We start from the raw sequence: 17515 nt of genomic DNA on the forward strand, positions 1-17515 counted from the left end.
AGTAGCAAGTATGATCCCCTCCATTCCATATTTTTCCTTGGGATGCCATCTTGGGATGGCAGCTCTATACTACTTCAGCCTAAGAATAACACCTTCATTCACTACCTGTAGAATGACTAACCAGAATGTGTGCAAACAGGGAAGGTGTTCTTATATCTGCAAAAAATGGCATGCTGTGCAAGGAGACAGTTTAGGGGGAGGAACAGTTTTGTTCTGCTTTATGTTTATTTGCACAGATGTTTCAGTTACTTCACAAAAGAGCCAGTGTTCTAATTTAGAGACTAAAATAGTAGCTGCAAACTTTCTATAAGCCTTGCTTATTGAACTGAAGGCTATCCCTCTGAATCCTATTTTTAGAGCAATAGTTCTTTTTGCATCAGGGCACATAGGATGTAAGAAAAACTGAAAGGAAACCAGCTTGATTTCTAGAAGCAGCAGGGGACAGAAGATTGAGTATCCTGTGCATTAGAATGGTGGTCCTTGACATGTCACATCAAGGCAGAGAAGCTTGGGAAGCATTTGTACATCCCAGGCCAGCAGCTACGGCTATCTTTAGTAAATTGATTATGTTCCAGTATTTCACAGTGCTGAGTGTGAACACTGAAGTTCATGTGAGCGTTTTTGTTTGCCCCAAGTAATGAGCCATGACTTAGAGACCCCTGCAGCTATAAGTTTGGGAGAGCTGTTTGCATCCTCTTTAGGACTAGAAATTAATAGACTTCCTTTACCTTATGTGGCAATTATTTATATATTCAGCTAAATATATATAAAGGAGAAAGATGATACTACTTTGTCTTAGTACTGTTCTCATTAATACCTTAATTCAAGTTCTCATTTCTGGTGATGTGTCCTGTAGCTCACAATTTGAATCCCAAATACAGCATTAGACAATCCTTTATTTCTTAGCTGTCAGTGTTGATTCTCAGTTGAACACCAAAAAAGCATGGTGGGAAATAGGAGGCAGCTACAGCGCATTTTGTTAAAACTGAAGTCCTCCATGTGCAGCTGTGGTGGAATGTCAGGGATGGGGGAGGAGGAGTGGGAGTTGGTACTCCCTGCCTGCTGAGCTACAACAGTTCACTCAGTTTGCTGGCAGTCGGATCACCAGTCAGAAGGACTCATTTCACACGATGCTGCCAATTCTGATTTCTCATTCTGTCTGATCCTGCTGAAGGACCCTGACCCTAGTCTGCAATTTATGTTATCTGTTTTTTGGTAAGCTTAATTTTTACTTCCTTGAGAAGTACTGGCCTAGTCCCACAGTTACTGGTTTCCCTGTGAGGCTTTCTTGAGGCTGCATTCCAGGGAACACCCACATAAGCTTGAGATGGCCAAGCCCCAGGACATGTCTGAGTTTTATGGGGCTCCTGACAGCAAGGACTCTTGTGTCAGAAGCAAACTGCAAGCTTTGTAGACAATTGTTTAGTGTTCCTGGTCAGAAAAGTGCACCTCATTATATTCTGTGTTGTGTTAAGTGTTGAGAGGAGGTAGGGGGAAACTGTATTTTAAGAGGCATTTAACAAATGCCTGTTAGTATTGTTTTCTGTTGTGGAGTGCTTATGTTTCACTGTAGTGCATGGTGAGAATTGCAGATGCTGAAGGCAGTAGATTTCTGTCAAGAGATGATTTGGAACAGCTCTCTCTCTTTCCACTGAGATATTTGTTTCATTCACTATAGACTTTTAAATTTTCGCTGCAGAAACACATACAATAGCGCTATTCATAATTACTGAATCAAAAATCAGCAATTTTTAAATTTCCTGTCACTATATAGCTGTTAAAGTCAAATATGTACATGTTTAAAATTGCTGGAGGTACAAAAGAAGAAGCATGTTACAAAAGGAAATACTCTTACCAAAGAGGTTCATAGCACTAAAAATAAATTAGACCCTTAAACATATGCTCATTTTCAGAAGGGCCTCTTTTTATTTGATATGTTTTCATGAAATTTCTGGGGAACAGTGTGACACTTTTGAAAATTCTTTATTGCTTTCATGTAAGCAGAGATTATAGATTAACAGTCAGTTAAAATACTGATTTTTGAGTAAATTGCAGTGCATATGTTATGTCTAATAATTATTAGGTGCCCACAGAAATAAATAAAGTTTTATTTTTAGGAAAGTGAATTTATGACTGAGTGAAATAAAGTTTCTTTCCACAAAAACTGTTCAGATCATGGAAGACACTGTAGATTTTGCACTAAGCTTGACATTTTCAAATGAACATTTTAATTTCAGTTAAACATTCTAAAAGGAGGCTTTTAGAGATTTACCTGAACAAAATGTCTTGAGTCTTCAGTGTACTTGAGAACTGTGGATTTGTTGGCTCTGTAGTCCATGCACGTTTCCAATACCTGTAAAATTTCAAGTCACAATTTTAAATCTAGCAGCAGGTATCAAAATTTGAAAACTATGGTCTCAAGGCAGATTTCAGTGTGCTATACTAGACATAACTTCAGGGGAAACTTCACTCATTTTGATATTAGGAGCCTGTGTGAATTTAATATCTAAAGTTTTGGCAGCTGGACACAGAGAAGAGGTTGTGCCCAGCCTCTTCACCTTAACATTAACAATCTGCCCCTGGGACCTGCTGATTAGTGACCTGACCCCGCTAGGCAGCAGCTTCATCTGTTCCAGAGCAATATTGATAACATTATTGACAGCTAATACAGTCTCTTGATGTTAAATTGTTTCTCAGTATTAAATTGTGAAAGGCAGTAAAATTCTAAATGTAAGCATTGCAGGTGTTTTATTTAGCAAAGAAGAAGGATGCTTCATTTCCATGTAGGAGTACCTCAGATCCAGAGCTGTCTCGAGTCCTTTGCCAGCTCAATCGCTGTGACTCTCTAGGTGGGATCTTGGTGAATAAAGGACTTGACTTTCACTTGCAGGTTTTGAAAGGGAGTTCCAGGTCAAGTAAGACTGAATTGTTAAGTGGTTAATGGCTGGAGGCATCTAAAAGAGTAATATACGGGAAGCCTCAGTGGAAGATGAGATGTGAGGAGTTGGCAGAAGTCACCCCAAAAGGAGTAAGAGAGCCGGCAGATCTTGGCACAGGACTGGCGTGGCCAGGGAGGCCATGGGGCAGCTCCCGTCCCGGCCGGCCCGCAGCACACCGTGGCTGGGCCGGAGGAGGAGAGCTGAGCTGCTCACTGAGGGTGGAGAAGTGCAGCGCAAGGTGTGCTCGGTGCTGTTTGTGCTTTGACCGCGGCCCACGCCAGCCGCGCCCCGGCGTGAAGGCAGTGGGATGTGCATTCGAGGTACTGCGCGTCCCGATCCGTGTGCCACGCACGGGAATGCCTTGTGAGCGGCGCGGCCCGGCCCGGCCCGGCCCGGCGGGAAGCGGTGGCGAGGCAGAACGGAGCCGGGCGGGCGCTGCTGAGCGCGGTCCCGCTTGGCTTCCGGGCTTTGTGTCCCGGGCGCGGCCGCTGCCCCGCAGCGACACCCGGTGGCGCCGGCAGGAACTGCAGCGGCCGCGCCAAGGGCCCGGCTCATCCCCGGTCCCGGCGCTGTGTCCCACAGCCAGCAGGGCTTTGGCCGAGCCGCGCCGCCCCGCCGAGCCGTGCTGCCCCGCCGAGCCGTGCCGCCCCGCCGAGCCGCGCCGCCCCGCCGAGCCGTGCCGCCCCGCCGAGCCGCGCTGCCCCGCCGAACCGCGCTGCCCCTCCGAGCCGTGCTGCCCCCGGCCACGGCCCGGCGCAGCGGCCCCGGTGGCCATCGCTGCCAAAACGCTTCTCTTGGCGGGATACGTGTTTCCTGGGAGCGTGAATTACTGATGGGACGGCGAGTGATTGGTAATGTATTACCCTAAGCTTTGTGGCTCTTTAAATTATCTCGTCATCGTTCCCAAAGTCAGAGATGAAACGACGAGAACAAAGTGGAGTGATGTTTCCTTGATGAGTTGTAATTAATCTGTGTTAGTGGCGCGATTGCTCAGCAGCGTGTGTCGTGGAAGGAAACTGAAGCCATAGCTCAGGATGCCTCATCCTCACACCTTCTCAGCCTGTGTTTGCCCTAGAAGCAAGTTGTTAAGATTCCTTCCAGGCACGGAGGTGATGCACCAGATTTGGTGATTCTACATTTTTATTTAATCATTGTGGTTTATTAGTTCTTGAAACAGTGCTGTGGCAATGCCTGCTTCCAGCTCTTAAATGGCTTTATTGTTAAAGGTGGTTCCGTATAGCTTTACAGTCTGCTGCTTTTATGCCAGCGTCAAAACCCAGGCGTGAGAGTAAGTAACTGATCTTTATATCTTGGTAAGGAATATAAAAGATTTTACGCTGTCTCAGGTTAGGTTGCTAACATTGCCTGATTGCAGTTACCACTGTTGTAATCTGAGGACAGGTTGATAAGTAATAAACACTACTAAATTCCACTCAACTCTTATTCTGAAATGAAGAGGTGATGGTTCAATGAGGACTTAGTTTGATAATAGTTTAAATTGTAGTTTTCAGTAGCATAAAAGAAATCCTTTTTTAGAATCTAGGAGATGGTGCTTATATACTTTTATATTGTACCTCCTGCAGAAAATTATCAGGTGTCAGTGATAATCAGTCTTTTTAAACTCGCCTCCTGCAATCGCTCGGAAAAAGTATTTAAGTTTGTACCACCTTTGGTTATCTCTGAGCATAAAAATTCCATCTTTATTAGTGAGTGTCATTGACCAGCCGCACTAGGGCAGTGAAACATTAGCAGGCTGAGGACCTGAAATCTACAACCATTCCAGGAATTTTCAAAACTTGGACAGACACTGGCCTTGCCCCATGGCTTAAATGCCTGTTGGCAGTTGGACTATGTTATATGCACTGCTGGAATGCTTCTTCAGATTTGTGTCACCCTAAAAAACTGCTGGTCATGCATTTTGAGACTGTTCAGTAGTTACACAGACTCATGCCCAGGGAGTATGGACAACTGGAGGATTGGCTTCCAAAGAGCACTGCTGATCTGAATCTGAGACTCGTCCAGACATACCTCCAGCCTTCCTCTCTGAGGCACCTTACAATGTGGAAAAACATGTGCCATGTTAAATACAAGCTTGAAATAAGTCTGGCTTGAAATAAAATGGCGCCATTGTTTTCAGCAAGTTTATGTGCTATTTAACAACTTGAACATCATGGTGTTGTCTTCCATGGCATTGCCTTACTGGTTTTTATCTTGGAACATTCAAACCATGTAGGTGGCCACTCCTGGTGCAGTGGGATGTCTGTTTGCTGATGCAAAACACAGAAATATTGAAACAATTTTTTTAGAAAATGTTGGGTTAGGCCAGTTTATCATCTCAGGTTTATTTTAAAGTTGAATAGTAGTTGAAACATCTTATTTCAACATTCTGCATATGAGCTGTTCAATGAAATTTAAAACTTTCAGTTAAAGAATAAATGACATTTCACTAAGTAAAAAATGTTAGAAGTAAAATATTCAAAACATCTTAAACCCACTATTGTTGCAATTGAACAACAGTTGAACTAAACAAGTCTTTGCATTGAAGTTTCCAAAAATTAAACCTTTTAAAATTTTGTTTACCTATTCTGCTAGTGTTATGATCCACCACACCTTTTTATTACTGGGAAAAATTTTAGTGTCACAGAATCACAGAATAACTAGGTTTGGAAGGGACCAGTGGAGATCATGTCGTCCAATCCCCCTGCCAAGGCAGGGTCACCTACAGCAGGTGACAGTTTTCTATAAGTTTTCCACAATTTTTTAGAAGTTAACTTTCTTTTAAATTAAATTTGCAGCTTAGAGTACTTGGCAGATACTAAAACATACCTGTTAATGTCTGATGTTATTTTTTTCTTTTAAGATGCCAGCAATTATGAACCTTCTTTTAAAAGCAGAACAATACCCTCAGCCGTTGTAGACTGAAGCATACAACAATTAACAAACAAGATAAATTATGCTTTAAAAGCCCTCTTGTTCTTCATGTCCTCAATAAATTAGATTTAATTTCCTCAAAAATAAAAGCATTCTCTGTCCTATAGGAAAAGGGCTGGGATGATTCATATGTAGGTTTGTGAGATTCTAGTTGTTGCTGTTCTATGGAAACCTGAAAAAACAGAAGAATTGCCTAGAAATTTATGACTAATATACTTACAAAATATTAGTTTATCACTTATGTGGTGTCTCCTAATGAAATATCCTGTTTTTCATTGATCTTAACCTTTAAAATATTGAGTCTAAAACAATTGCATGGCCATAAAGAGACATCTAAAACAATTATATGCAATGCAGAGAGTATATGCTTGTTGTGGCTTTGATGGTAACATTTCCTAAGTGAACTGCTTTTCTCCAGAGAAAATCTAACCTCTGAATCACCATTTTAAGCATAAAAATAGCATCCCCCTGTAATGTAAAGAGATATTTGTTATAATTTTGTGAAAGTATAGTCATAGGCACAGTATATATACAAAGGAGTATTGGCTTTAAGGACAGATTAATTTAAAACAGAAAATGAGAGCATGGAGACATCGTCTTCAAATATGGCATCTGTAAATTGTACTAAGATTTATAAAGCCCAATGTAGACATATTGCAGTGGCTGGAATTTTTAGTCCATTTCATAGATAAGCAAATGTTGCTATAAAAGCACCATATCTCATAAAATAATTAGAGTAATCCTAGAGTAATTCCTGAATATTTAGGAATATTAGATTTTCATTATTGTTGTATTTAATCATCACAAAAATATTATCAATGAAATTTCTATTCCTTATCATGCTTGTATCTGATAGCATAATAGAAACTTAGCTTTTCCTTGCTATTTCGTGATCACGTATATTTCTGTATAATTCAATTCTGCCCTTTTTTAATGCTCTTTTATTTCCTCAATGCTTATTTAAACTCAAGCTCTTAGAAAGAAGATGGAGTACAAGTAAGCACTTCCTCCTCCTGTTTGTACTGGATTTTCCTCTGCTGCTTTTTATTGCCTAATTAGTTTGGTTTGGAGAAGACTTGCCTCCACACTTATGTATTGCTGGTATTTTATTCAAGAAGGGAAAAAAAATGAAACCAACGAACTTCACTGTTTACTTGACGAGGCAGAATGCTTATTCAAGGATTAAGATCGTAATTTTCCTACTGGAAAGCTGCTACATCTGCTTTATGAATAGGGACATCTGTAAGGGAGTATTGCAAGACATGGAAGGGCTGCAACTGTAGCTGTCTTGAGGAGTTTCACTGTTGTGTCCTGGGAGAGACTCACAGCTGTTGGCTGCCACCATTCCTTTGGGAAGCCTGTGGTCCGAAATGCCTCTGTGCCACCCTGCATGGACGAGTGGGGTGATCCATGGGTCTTCACCACGTGTAACTGTAAACTGTGCACGTACAAGTAAGATGTGAATCCAGGCTCCTCTGACGGGTGCGAGTTACTCGTGCTGCATCTTGGTCCCGTGGCATCGTCCTGTGTGTTAAGCCTGGTGCGTGGCCAGGCCGTGCCCCGCTGCGGGCCGAGACTCCGGCTGCTCTGCTTCCCTGGGGACATCTGGCTGTCCCTGCCTGCCTCTGTGTGTCACACTGGCTCTGACAGCTTCCTGCGTGGAATTCAGCCCCAGTCAAGGCGATGAAGATGAAGCCTCACCAGAGAGTTTTGGGGTTTTGCTGGCCCTTTTCCCTGCCTTGAATTTCACTTGTGGATGATACATACAATTCATTCCTGGGCATACAGAAGAGAAATATTATTTAGAGAAAAATATTACTTACTCTTTAGATAAACTGCCTGTTTGCTAACAATCCATATTTTTGAATTTAATTCAGAAATCCAGATTACAGCACAGAAGAGCTTATAGGGTTGGAGCATTCATCCTGAGATTTTTGGTCCATTAACCAGCTGGATTTATACATTTGATATTTAACTTCTTTAAATTTAAAATTATTTCAAGATTAATTTTTCAAATTGCCCAGAGTGACTAAGGGGCAATGACTAATACACCATAATAGACTAACCGTGTGGATGTCCTTTCCAGGCACCCAGATTTGAAAGTAAGATTCTGCAGAAATAAATGGCACATTCTTCAGTGATATCCACACTCCTTTTTTCTGCACGGCACAAAAGCCCTTCCTTTATGATACTATATACTACAAAAATTTAAGTCCTTGACATTTATTTCAGAAATATCAACGTGGGAGTGTATAAAAGTGAAGAGAACACTCCTGTATTTCTGAATGTAAGGAAATGCCTATTTTTTCGGAATCCAGTTTACAAAATTACTGTCTCTGTGAATAAAAAAATTGAACATAATTAGCTAACCAAAAAAATTGAACATAATTAGCTAACCACATCCTTTTTTTTTTTTTTTTCTTTCTTTAAATTCAAATTAATCTAGTCTTAACCCAGAACAGTTTTACTTTCTTTAGGCTTTTCTACTGGAATAGCATCTTCTTCCCATTTTGGGATCTAGGTCACATTTGCACAGAAATTAATCCAAAGTGAGGCTAGTAAAACATGTTTGTGATGTAGATCAGCTCTTTTCCCATTTATGAATGAGCACCATGTCTTTTGCAATCACGGAAAAGTAACATGAGGAAGGTATTTCGTGTGTTTTACCTCTTCATGTGGCCTGATAATTGGAAAAGAGGCAGCCTGGCCCCTGTGACTTGACAGCTCTCTGTAGTTCACCAGTAATTCAAGACAGAATATGGAGTAGCTGTGGGGGGCTACTACGTATTTATAATTGTTTGGGAACTGTGGCAGCTTCTTTCTAAACAATGATGGTCCTCTCCCCCTCGCCCTGCAAAGCTCACTTAGGTTGTTTTCACGTTGTTTTTCTTTTAAAAAGTACAGGATGTTTTACTCACTTACACACCATTTACAAAGATAAATTAGTGGGAAAATACATCTATGTGCGTGTTGAATTTTAGGCACTGTAAATAGCCCTCTGATTTCAAAGAGAGTGCTCAACACTGCATGAGGTTAGGCACGTGTGTAAGCCTCCATGAGTTGGGGGGGCCAATATGAACTCAGGACTTCTCCAGATGGTTTAACACAGTTCTGCTGCTGCTTTTCTCTATGTAAGCCTGAAATGCTGGAATTCGCAGATAGGTGCTGAAGAGGGTACTGTGAGAGTGCATAAAAAATATTAGGTTGTTTACTGCCAGGATTGACACCCTCAGGGCCATTTTCATAGACCTGTAGTTCTGCATAATCCAGACGTTCGTGATGCCTTTGTCAGTGAAGTGCAAGATGTAAGGATGTGAACCAGAGCTCTATTTTCCATGTTATTCCAGAGCTGGCACAGAGTGACCTTCAGTGAGTGCCTCATTTTACACTGAGAGAAGAACAATCACCTTCATCCACTGGGTTGCCTGCTCCTCCAGTCCTGCAAGGGCTCAGCACTTGTCATTTTCTACAAATAACTTGCTATTTCTGTACGTGGCCCTTGGTAATCATTTGCTAACAAGGGCAACAGCAATCATTTTAAGATTTGAGTAAAGGTGGCAAGAGAAATCCGCACTGATGCTTTTAAATCCAGGGCATCCTGCCTCAACTTCGTGCCTTGTGAAATGGATGGTGGCTGAGGAGAACAGAGGGCATGTACCTACTGCATTCTGCTGCCACTTGATATTCCAGTTCAGGGCACCTAACCTCATTTCACTTGGAAGCTAATGTGAGCAGTTCTTACTGATACGAGTACTAAAATAGGAAACTAATAATTCCTGGAATCCGCGTTGGCCCATTATGAATGTCAGACGTTAAAGAGAACATTTCTTAGTAAAACTTTCATTCTAGGAATCAAATAGACTCTTTTAGCCCCTCTTCCATTCATTTTAATATGAACGGCCATGTAAGTGCTCTCAGTAATAGTGCTATCCCAATTTTTGTGTGACATTCTGTCAACGATGTACATTAAAAAGAGATTATTAAATGGAAGATGCTTTTAGGTCCCCATATTTTTGCCATCTGAGGCAGGATCATTAGGTTAAGATAAGAAAATAACAGTGATCTGTAGCTATTACAGATTATTTAATGCAGTAAGGTAGATGATACCCTTTTAGAAAGAAGCCTGACAGAGGTAGAACAGTTACTGTAATTTATTTGGCAAGAAAAAAACAGCATAAAGCTCTGTAATATCTGTGACAAAAAAATAAAATTCACTTGAGTGAAATTCACTTCAGAGAGTCGCCTGCAGGAATGGAGCGTGCTGGAATGTTAAGAAATGTGTTACAAATCGTTCATGTACAGGAAGGTTCAGGAGCAGCAGCTGAGAGTGGCCTGTGGTACTGAAGGCAGCAGGAAGAGGTAAAATACATTCAGCTTTTAGTGCTTTCTTTACAGCACTATTAATTGAAGACATAATCACATTTGAACTGAGTACCCCAGTGCCAATGTGGCTGACAATAAGAGAGGCAGCCATTGCGGTGAGTTATTCAGAATGTTCCAGTGCTTAGTACGTAGCACATTAGCTCTTGTCATTAAATTAATGCCTTGTGATTTGAGACAACTGACGTGAGTATTGTGGAAGCTGGAGGAAATAAAGGAGGAGATTTCCGGGAAGGGAGGAGAGAGGAGAAGAGACCTCTCACGTTACACATCTGCTGAAAAGAAAAGGCAGGGCAAGACAGATTCCTAATTGCAGCATTTCCCTCATCAAGAAGCGTGTTTGTTCCAAGAGTTAAAGCAAGTAAAGACAAGGTCCCAATTCTCACACCTCAAGTGTTCAGTATTAATAGAACATAAAGCTGATTAATCATCTTCACGAGAAGCTCACCACGCTCCAGGAGGGCTGGATACTGCTAAGCCCAGTCTGTTGAAGGACTGACTTAAATGTTTAGTGGACAAATTCTAGTTTCAGTGCAAGAACACTTGGAAGTGACAGTGTTAACTAAATGCTAGCAAGAACAACCTGGAAGCCAGTGTGAGGTACTTCAGAGGACAAATTTAGTCCTAAATATAAAAATATATTGAATAGAGTTTGATCAGTCACAGCCCAGAAGACTGAGCTCTGTGTCTCTGACTGAAAGATCCAGAATCATTTAGACTGGAAAAGATCTCTAAGATCATAAAGTTCATCCATTAAGAAGTTGCAGACTAAAACAGGGTATTAGAATGGTTTGTAAGTCAGTGCGGGAGAAGGGACAGGAACTTCAGGATGCAATTTTCATGGTTATTTTTGTGGGTATATACCAGTTCTGTGACATCAGAGAACAGATCTCTGAAAGCTTTCTCCATGGTTTAAGATCAGTGAGTTTTAGGGGAATGCTGAGTGCAGGGAAGACATTGACTGGGATTTGGAAATGCATTTGGGAGAGCACCAAGCACAAATGTGGAAATGAAGGAAGAAACTCAGAAGCTGATGTTATTAGGGGAACAGGAAAGAAAGGGGAAGGAAGATGCCTTAGAGGTCCAGATCAAAGCCCTAATGAAACATCGGACTGCACTTTCTGGGACATTCTGCACATCGGACTGGGATGAGAGGGACAAAATAGGAGTCTGTGACTGGTACTAATTAAGTTGCTTAATGACTTACTAGTGAGAATTCAAAAACTGTTGTGGAGAGAAATAATCATGTGCAGTATGTTTTAAGGGCTATAGAAATGAAAACTTCTAGTAAGAGTTAGCAGCTGTGACATTTGTACTGGGAAGAAATTGGCCCCATTTTAGACATACTGTGAAGTCTGTATTAATGAGGCCCACGCCAGTCACTGCAGATAATGTCCTTCTTAAAGAGCTGACAGCCTGAAGTGTTACACTCAGAAAGAGCTGACAGCCTAAAGTGTTACACTGAGAAGACAATGCACAGTAGTGATCGGCTTGGCATTACGATTTATTGAAATAGATCACTGTCCAGGAATCACAAAGGAGGAAAATCTGTGGCAAAACATAAGCATGGTCAAAGTTGTGAATTGCAGTGAAAACCTATTTCTGTGCAGAGCAGGTTTGTGGAAAAAGGCAGGCGAGAAAGGAAGTGGCAAATGAAACATGGAGTCTGGCATCACATCAAAGTCTGAGAAGACAAGGCTGAGGAAATTTCTCAGTGAGTCTTACAAGCAAAAGAAAGATGTTGAATATTTCAGATCTGATCCACGTGTTAAGGAAAAGTTGCTTTTCCAGGAAATTAGTTTCTTTTACCTGCAGAATATTAATTTATGTTCTAAGGGGACAGAAATCTATCTAATATTCTTAACACTGTTTGAGTGCTTTCTAAATAAATACCTTTTTTTCTTTCTGAACCAAGTTGTAGTGTTTTATTTCCCAGACAAGACTGCTTTTTGCATCCAGGAGTTAGGGTTTGGCATGTTAATAATTATGAGGTGGTTGTCAGAGTGAGGAATCGCTGCAGATTTCTGAGTCACTCCACACATCATCTTTTTGGAAGCTTTATGCAGTTGCTTTTAGTTTTCCTTTGGTTTTGTGCATCTTCAGTGGAGTAGAGGTGTCTTCTAGGGCTTATGAGTGCATCATTTAAATTTTACACAAAGAGAAATTTAAGTCTGGATTCAGAAGCAGTCAGAAAATCCACATTGCAACAGATCACTGGCTGGTGCTGAATGTTTTATCTTCGGTTATATCAACAGAGCTACAGCATTTTACATCAGGTTAGTATTTGGCCATTCCTGTGTTCCAAACACCCAGATAATACTTAAGAGTGAGGTGAAAGAGTAGAAGAGTTGAATCACTCTTTAGGAAGCAAAAAATGTTAAATAAATTGAATACTTTCCGCCCATCAGCAAGCTAGGATAACTTAATTACATAGGACTGGAAAAAACAGCTAAGCTGAAGGACCTAAAACATTTCCTACTGTAAATACTTGTGTTGAATTGGCAGCAATTGTGTAATGTAATTTGGGCTGTTCCTCTACGTCAGCTCTGATACTGGTGTTTATTATTCTTGGAAACATTAGCTGTCTATGAGAGCTTCTCAGTCTTAAATGAGAAGCAAAAATGCTAGTTTAGGAACAATTGTGGGTGATGGCCAAGATTTTTAAAAGCCAAGAAGGAATAATTAATCAAAACAACTATCTGATCAGAATGAAATATGAAATGGAGAGTGAATTAGTTTTACATAGGAACAAAATCAGGAAAAAGTAAAAAGGATAATTTGGCTCTGAATTTTCCTCCTACTTTATATAACATATATTTTTATTTGATTAGCAGTACCCAAGCATTATTACACAAAAACTAGGGTTCTGAAGTGCTTTCATCCATCACAATTAGCTACTGTCTTACTAAAGGACTGGTAATTTCTTTGTAAATGGTTTCATTCTTTGTATCAGCTGTAACTTGAATAATTGCATTCTGGTAGCATGTCTGTAAAGAAGTACCGATTCTTTGTCAGAATTATTCATACACCGAAGGACTTGAGGAGAAAACAACCCAGAGATACTTGTATAAATACTGATGACCTATAACAAACAAAATGTAGGCATATGAGACTAGGTACCTGTGTGGCTGTTTGGATTATCTAGATTTCCTGGAACCTTTCTGTGGGACATACTGCCTGAGACAGCATTTGCTCTTCAAGAGGTCATTGCATCCAGTGCTTGAATACCACATCCTGTCTTCTCTGTGTGAATGTCACAGTTTCTGTCATAGAGCTTCCTAAAAATAGCAGACCAAAACTTCGCCTGTACATCCTGCTGTTTGTGTAACAGGATTTTCACCGATCTGGTCTTTCCATGCCTATCCTTTAAAAATATATTACGTGTAAAAATACATGTAAGACTCCTGAAAAAAAGAAGCTCACTAAATCTAAATATTCTGATAGAAGTGATTTTTATTTAAATGAATGTTTGGTTCTGGCATTCCAGGACTATTGAATCAGACATTGGTGATAAAATTCTTGGCATAACTATAAACTATAAATATCATATATCGATCTATATCTATATGATATGGATAAAGTTCCTCTTCCACAGCATTTTAACAGCAGTGAAAGAAAAGCTTGGTCCCGTGTATTGTTAGGAATCTTGTTCTCTTTCCTACTGTTATATACATTTGAATGAGACTTTGTTTTGTCACCTTTATCCATATGGTGGGATAAACCTAAGCTGAAAGAGCTGAACAGTATTTTTCTTTAGCCCTTGCTTAAAAATCCTTGAGGAGACTACTGGACCTTTAATCCATTACAAGTGTAGAAGGAGGCACTGCAGTCAAAATAGGGGCACATTCCATGGAGGTAATTTTCCTCCAAACAAAAATATTCTAAGTGTGTGTGTGTAATAATTCATGTAACAGCAATGGATTATTCAGGCAAGCACTCCTAATCAGGCACCCCAGTGAGGTGCATTAGAAAGAGTGATTGTTGTGGGTCCCTTCATGCTTTTTTCACTTTGTTAATTGAGCCAACATAATCAGAGGGAAAGTCCTAGCTTCCTATTTTAAAACCTTTTTACTTACTCTTTACCTCACACAGCTTGTTTTGTGGGATAAGCCTGGGGTTCATGGTGCTACTTTATTTGTTCCTGAGTAGCAGTTAACTGATTTTATTTTTAAATCTCTTTTATAGATGAAAGAATTCCGAAGTAAGATGCAGTCAATCTTCCCAGCAATTCCTAAAAATAGCGAGTCCAGTGTTGAATGGGAAAACTTATTAAAATCCAAGTGATAGCCTCAGAGCCATTTGGAGATGTCTCTTCCAGCAAGAACAGGAGTGGAAATAGCAGAAGTGTCCCCTCTGGAAAACAAAGAAGACTCAGACTGAGCAAGTTTCTGGCTGAGTGCACTGAACCTGGGAATGCCAGTTAACATCCAGGAGCAAGGGAATTCAAACCAAACCAAACCAATTTATACTGTACTTTTCAGCATGTTTGGTATTTTGATTCATGAGAAAATGAACCCTCCAAGATGAGTTGGATTCAGCTGGAAAAAAGACTTTTTCGAAGACTTAGAGAAGAAACTAATCTGGATTAGTAAATATATGAATGTAATCCCAGTAAACTCCTGTCCCATCCTGCATTTCAAGAAGAATTTTATGAAATTTCTCTAGGAAACAAGAACAGTACTTTCAGTCACTTGTCCTGTTAGGAATATAACCATCAAGTCATTCATAACAGATCTCTTCTTGAGCCTGAGGGTAAAGCATATAGTGTACTCTTCAGAAATAAAGGAGGTATTTGAATTTGCAACAGAGAAAGTATGTAAGTAATTTTTGTATGTCTGAAGGGTAAGTTTAAAACCCAGTTTGCAAGTAGTGACCTATGAGCTTCTCTGCAGAGCATCAGAAGAGTTCTCTACCAAGTTCACTGTTTTCTCAGTATTAACTTTTTAAAATTGGAGCTCACAATAATGAATCTGTTCATGTATATAAAAATCTCTACTATATTTGTATATCAGTTGAAATAGTAAGTGAAAAAGGTATAAAATAGTGAGACACCCAGTCAGTCCTACGCAAATGTTTTCAGCTAAGAAAGTGTATGGGCAGAATTAATTTTGTATTTTCCAGTCATTTCTGTGGCCCTTCTACCAGGAGAAGCAATGTGACATTTTCCACACTGCAGTAATCTCATGAAGTGTGGGTGTAATCTAGAAAAGGTAACGTCTTACTCAAATGTTGTACTTGCAGAACTGAAGATAAGTAAAACTGCAGAAATAAAAAAAAAGTGCTATCAGTGAAGTGTCCTTTGTTGCTCAATTATCAGATTTTCTCCTTAATTGCACAAAGTGCAGTTAGTCAGTTGTCAGATTTAATAAAGTCATGTTAAAACTTGTCGTTTGTAATTTAAGTCTTTATATTCCTAGGAAAGAATGTAAAAAAAACCCTTTAAACATCAGATGAATAATAGAGAAGTACAGTTTTCCTATGAAACATGACACTAAAATAATACCTTTAAAACAATTGAAGTGTAATAGTTGATGTCTTTTCCAGAGCTTGATGCTTGTAATTCGGTATTAAATAAATTGTGGTGAATACTGCCATCATACAGACATGAAAAACGGTACTATTTTTGTATTTTTGTTAGTTTCATGTGAGTGGTGATATCTGTTTTGCCTACATTTAAGCATATTAGTGCTGACTTACCAGGTTTAACAAGTAGCTGTGTCCTTAGAGCTGGTCAAATACTGAAGTGGACTAAATAAATGCAAATCACATCATGTCATTAGGATTACTTATAGTTTCTAAGGTGGGATTTGGGTCGTCTTTATCTGGGTTAAATAACACACCTAAATCAGTCATTCAAAGCATCTTGCATGTTCAATGGAGAAAGTCTGGCCAGAGAGGGGCTTGCCCTGTAGTGAAGTGTACGGCTGTCCCTGGAATTGTACAAGGCATCAGATCTGTCCTGCCTGCTGGCTGCCTTTGGAGAGAGCTGTCCTACCCCCATTAGCGCAGTGATTGCACTTGGACATAGCACAGGAGAAACTCAGAAGGAAAATGGGTGGTCTTCTAGCCCTTCAGGGTTCTGAGGGTTAGGTAGGTACAAGAGAACTACCCCTTCTGGAAATGGTTAGCCTTTGGGTTAGTGTAACTGTATTATAAAAATAAAAAAAACTCCTTGTGACAGATCAGATGGATTGAATCTGGGGGTGCCCAGTAACAAGGACATACCAGATGATGCTCTTCAAAAAATGCTAACAGTGAAATACACAGACAAATCTTTAAAATAGAATCACACTTACAGGACAAGTATACAGTGATGAAATAAATCCATGTTGAGGTATAAGGCTGAGCATTAAACAGGTTTCAAAGAGAGAGGAGTTCATAGATCATCCTATTCCAGACTTTATTCTGTGCTTTTGGCTGGAAATGGATTTTCTCTAGATAAGGGTTTGTGTAGAAGAGTGCAAGCATAAATCAAGTTTCAGTTGGCATGAAAAATATGGGAGATCTTGGATATTTGTTACTGCACTGGGCGGGTCTCTTCACTTGGTGAATATTCTGCTGGTTTTGTGATGGGTCATTTTTTCCTTCTGTGAAAAAATGGCAGAGTTTCTATTTGGCAAAGAGTTACTGGAAACTACACCCAAACACTGAACAAATAGAGGGAAAAGTACTTAATGTACCAGTAGCAACTAGATACCATAATGCATGTAGTTATGTAGAGCGAATAAAATTAGGCAGAAAACAACAGACAAGAGACATTAAAAAAAAAGAAAACCTAACCATTTTCAAAAGTACTACAAGTAGACACTGATGCAAAAAAAGTGGGTTGTTGCAGCAGCCCTCTTGTGTAGAAATAAGTCAAGACACAGACTTACTGTTTATCACAGCATGAAAAGGGTCCTGGTTTATTCCTCTTTACAGCTCAGCCATCCTGATTCCAACCATTCACTGACTCTGGCTGCAGCAAGCTCCTACTGTAGGTTTCCCTTGCAGCCTCTGACTGCTGGTTATTTCCTGCTAAACTGTGACTGCACGTATTGGTTTGCAGACTGACTGCAGGCTTTTACCTAGCTAGACTGTGACTGCAGCTTCCAGGAACAGAGTCTAACTGCAGACCCAGACTGACCTCACAGCGGTGATTCTCTCCCTGCAAGATCCTTCTTCATGATTCCCCCTCCCCAGCTAACCTGCTCCCTTGTATCACACTTATCTTTATGGGTGTAACTGTGACTCATCAGGGGTGAGGCTGAATTGGTAATTAACAC

General features: G+C 40.2%; 1 protein-coding gene across 1 annotated transcript in view; it reads left to right on the forward strand.

The window, feature by feature from the left end:
• Positions 1 to 16021, forward strand: part of TMEM242 (transmembrane protein 242) — a 42334-nt gene extending 26313 nt beyond the window's left edge. The window contains 1 exon segment of the mRNA XM_040059226.2: positions 14436 to 16021. Coding sequence (XP_039915160.2) covers positions 14436 to 14534 — 99 coding nt within the window. The 3' untranslated portion in view covers positions 14535 to 16021.
• The last annotated feature ends 1494 nt before the right edge of the window (positions 16022 to 17515 follow it).

This window comes from Hirundo rustica, chromosome 3, assembly GCF_015227805.2.
Source record: "Hirundo rustica isolate bHirRus1 chromosome 3, bHirRus1.pri.v3, whole genome shotgun sequence".
NCBI classification, from domain to species: domain Eukaryota; kingdom Metazoa; phylum Chordata; class Aves; order Passeriformes; family Hirundinidae; genus Hirundo; species Hirundo rustica.